This window comes from Rhincodon typus, chromosome 3 (assembly GCF_021869965.1).
Source record: "Rhincodon typus isolate 14 chromosome 3, sRhiTyp1.1, whole genome shotgun sequence".
Taxonomy (NCBI): domain Eukaryota; kingdom Metazoa; phylum Chordata; class Chondrichthyes; order Orectolobiformes; family Rhincodontidae; genus Rhincodon; species Rhincodon typus.
The window spans coordinates 44988870-44991943 of record NC_063334.1 but is presented as its reverse complement, the minus strand read 5'-3'; the positions used below and the strand labels follow the sequence as shown (position 1 = coordinate 44991943).

Below are 3074 nucleotides of genomic sequence, written 5' to 3'. Positions count from 1 at the left end.
CTCTCGCTATCTCTCTCTCGCATGCTGTCTCTCTCGCTCTCTCTCTCTGTTGCTCTGTCTCTCTGTCGTGCCCTTGCTCTCTCACTGTCGTGCCCTTCTTCTCTCTGTTGTGTGCTCTCTCTCCCTCTCTCACTGTCGTGCGTTCTCTCTCTGTCACTCTCTTTCTGTTGCTCTCTCTCTGTTTCTCTCTCTCTATTTCTGTCAAGTCCTCTCTCTCTGTCTCTCTGTCATGCGCGCTCTCTCTCTGTCATGCTCTCTCTATCTCACTGTCTGTCGTGCACATGCTCTCTCTCTGTCATGCACTCTCCCTGTCTCTTTTGCATGCTCTCTCTCTCAGTCACGCAGTCACTCTCGCTCTCTCTCTGTCGCGCGCTCTCGCTATCTCTCTCTCGCACGCTGTCTCTCTCGCTCTCTCTCTCTGTCGCTCTCTCTCTGTCAGGCCCTCTCTCTCTCTGTCGCACCCACTCTCCCTCTCTGCTGCGCCCTCTCTCTGTCTCTGTTACATCCTTTGTCTCACTCTGTCACGCTCTCTATCTTGCTCTCTATTGCACACTCTCTCTCTTGGTCTTTCTCTCTCTATCGTGCTGTCTCTCTCTCTGTCATTCTCTCTGTCTTGCGCTCTATCGCTGTCACTCTCTCTGTCGCACGCTGTCTCTCTCACTCTCTGTCTCTATCTGTGTCTTGCCCTCTCTCTCTCTCAATCTCCCTGTTGTGTGCTCTCTCTCACTCTCTCTGTTGCACTCTCGCTACCTGTCACTCTTTCTGTCTTGCGCTCTCTCTCTCACCCTCTCTGTCGCGCTCTCTCACTCTCTCTGTCTCTCTCTATCTGTGTCTCGCCCTCTCTCTCTCTCTCTGTCGCTCTCTCTGTCTCGCTCTCTGTCACGCGCTTGCTCTCTCTCGCTCTCTGTCAAGTGCTCACTCTCTATCTCTTTGTTGCATGATCTCTCTCCCTCTCTTTCGGTCACGTGCTCTTGCTCTCTTTCTCTCTTTGTCGCACACTCTCGCTATCTCTCTCTCGCATGCTGTCTCTCTCGCTCTCTCTCTCACTGTCGCGCCTTTCCTCTCTCTGTTGCATGCTCTCCCTCGCTCTCCCCCTGTCGTGTGGTCTCTCTCTGTCACTCTCTTTCTGTTGCTCTCTCTCTCTCGCTCTGTTTCTCTCTCTCTTTCTGTCACATCCTCTCTCTCTGTCTCTCTGTCACGCGTGCTCTCTCTCTGTCATGCTCTCTATATCTCATTCTCTGTCGCGCAAGTGGTCTCTCTCTTTCATGCGGTCTCCCTGTCTCTTTTGCATGCTCTATCTTGCACTCTCTGTCGCGCGCTCACTCTCACTCTCTCTCTGTTGCGCGCTCTCTCTTTTTGTCACACCCTTTCTCTCGCTCTGTCGCGCTCACTATCTCACTCTCTGTTGCACACTCTCTCTCTTGCTCTTTCTCTCTCTGTCGTGCTCTCTCTCTTTCATGCTCTCTGTCTCTCGGTCTTTCTCTCTCACTCTTTCTCTCTCTGTCACACGTTGTCTCTGTCGCACACTCTGTCTGTCATGCACTCTCTCTCTCTGTCGCTCTCTCTCGTTGTCGCACACTCTGCCTCTGTCATGCACTCTGTCTCAGTCTCTCTTTATCACGCACTCTCTCTCGCTCTTTCTCTGTCGCGCTGTCTCTATCTCGCTCTCTGTCATGTGCTGTCTCTCCCTGTCACGCTCTCTCTATCTCACTGTTTGTTCTGCGCTCTCCCTCGCTTTTTCTCTCTCTGTCATGCACTGTCTCTCGCTCTTTCTCTCTCTGTCGTGCCCTCTATCCCTGTCCCTCTCTCTCTGTGTCGCGCACTCTCTCTCTCTGTTGTGCACTCTCTCTCGCTCTCTCTCTGTCGCATTTTCTCTATCTCACTCCCCGTCGTGCTCCCTCTCTCGCTCTTTCTCTGTCACGTGCTCTCTCTCTCTCTGTTGCACGCTCACTCTCACTCTGTCTCACTCTCTGTTGCGCAATCTCCCTCTCTCTTTCTGTCACGTGCTCTTGCTCTCTCTTTCTGCCATGCACTCTCACTCTCTCTTTCTATCTTGTGCTCTCCCTCTCTCTGTCGCACACTCTCGCTGTCTCTTTCTCTCTCTCTATATCTGTCTCGCCCTCTCTATCTCCCTCTCTCTGTCGCGCACTCTCTCTCTCTGTCGCGCTCTCTCTCTTTGTGCTCTCTCTCTCGCTCTCTCTGTCACCCGCTCACTCTGTCTTGCACTCCGTCGCGCATGCTCTGTGTCTCTCGCTCGCGCGCTCACTCTCTCTGTCATGCGCTGTCTCTCTGTCTGTCACACGCTCTCTCTCGCTCTTTATCTTTGTCGCACGCGCTCTCTCTCTTGTGCGCTGTCTATCTCTCTGTCGTGCGCTCTCTCTGTCACGTGCTCTCTCTCTTTGTTGCTCGCTCTCCCTCGCTCTCTCTCTCTGTTGCATGATCTCTCTCTTTCTCCCTTTCTGTCACGTGCTCTCGCTCTCTCTCTTTCTATCTCATGCTCTCTCTGTCATGCAGCCTCGCTCTCTCCCTCTATCTATCTATGTCTGCCTCCCCTCTCTCTCTCACTTTCTCTGTCATGTGCTCTCTCTCTCACTCGCTCTGTGTCACGTGCTCTCTCTCTCTGTTGCACGCTCACTCTTGCTCTGTCTCTCTCTGTTGCGTGATCTCTCTCTCTCTTTCTGCCATGTGCTCTCGCTCTCTCTTTCTATCTTATGCTCTCTCTCTCTGTCGTGCACTCTCGCTCTCTCTTTCTCTCTCTCTATCTCTGTCTCACCCTCTCTCTCTCACTCTCTCTGTCGCGCATTCTCTCTCTCACTCTTTCTGTCACACTCTCTCTCTTTGTGCTCTCTCTCTCTCACTCTGTCTGTCGCCTGCTCACTCTGTCATGCATGCTCTGTGTCTCTCGCTCGCGCACTCACTCTCTCTGTCGTGCGCTGTCTCTCTCTCTGTCGTGCCCTCTCTCTGTCACATGCTCTCTCTCTCTCTGTTGCATGATCTCTCTCTCTCTCCCTTTCTGTCACATGCTCTCACTCTCTCTCTCTTTCTATCTCGTGCTCTCTCTCTCTGTCGTGCAG

At 52.8% G+C, this 3074-nt stretch overlaps 1 protein-coding gene across 1 annotated transcript in view; it reads right to left on the bottom strand.

Moving 5' to 3' along the window:
* LOC125487878 (zinc finger CCCH domain-containing protein 18-like) overlaps positions 1-2278 on the bottom strand; it is a 2741-nt gene extending 463 nt beyond the window's left edge. Inside the window, exon 1 of the mRNA XM_048620404.1 lies at positions 2120-2278. Within this exon, the coding sequence (XP_048476361.1) occupies positions 2120-2278 (159 nt within the window). The remainder of the gene's footprint in view (positions 1-2119) is intronic.
* Positions 2279-3074: the final 796 nt, after the last annotated feature.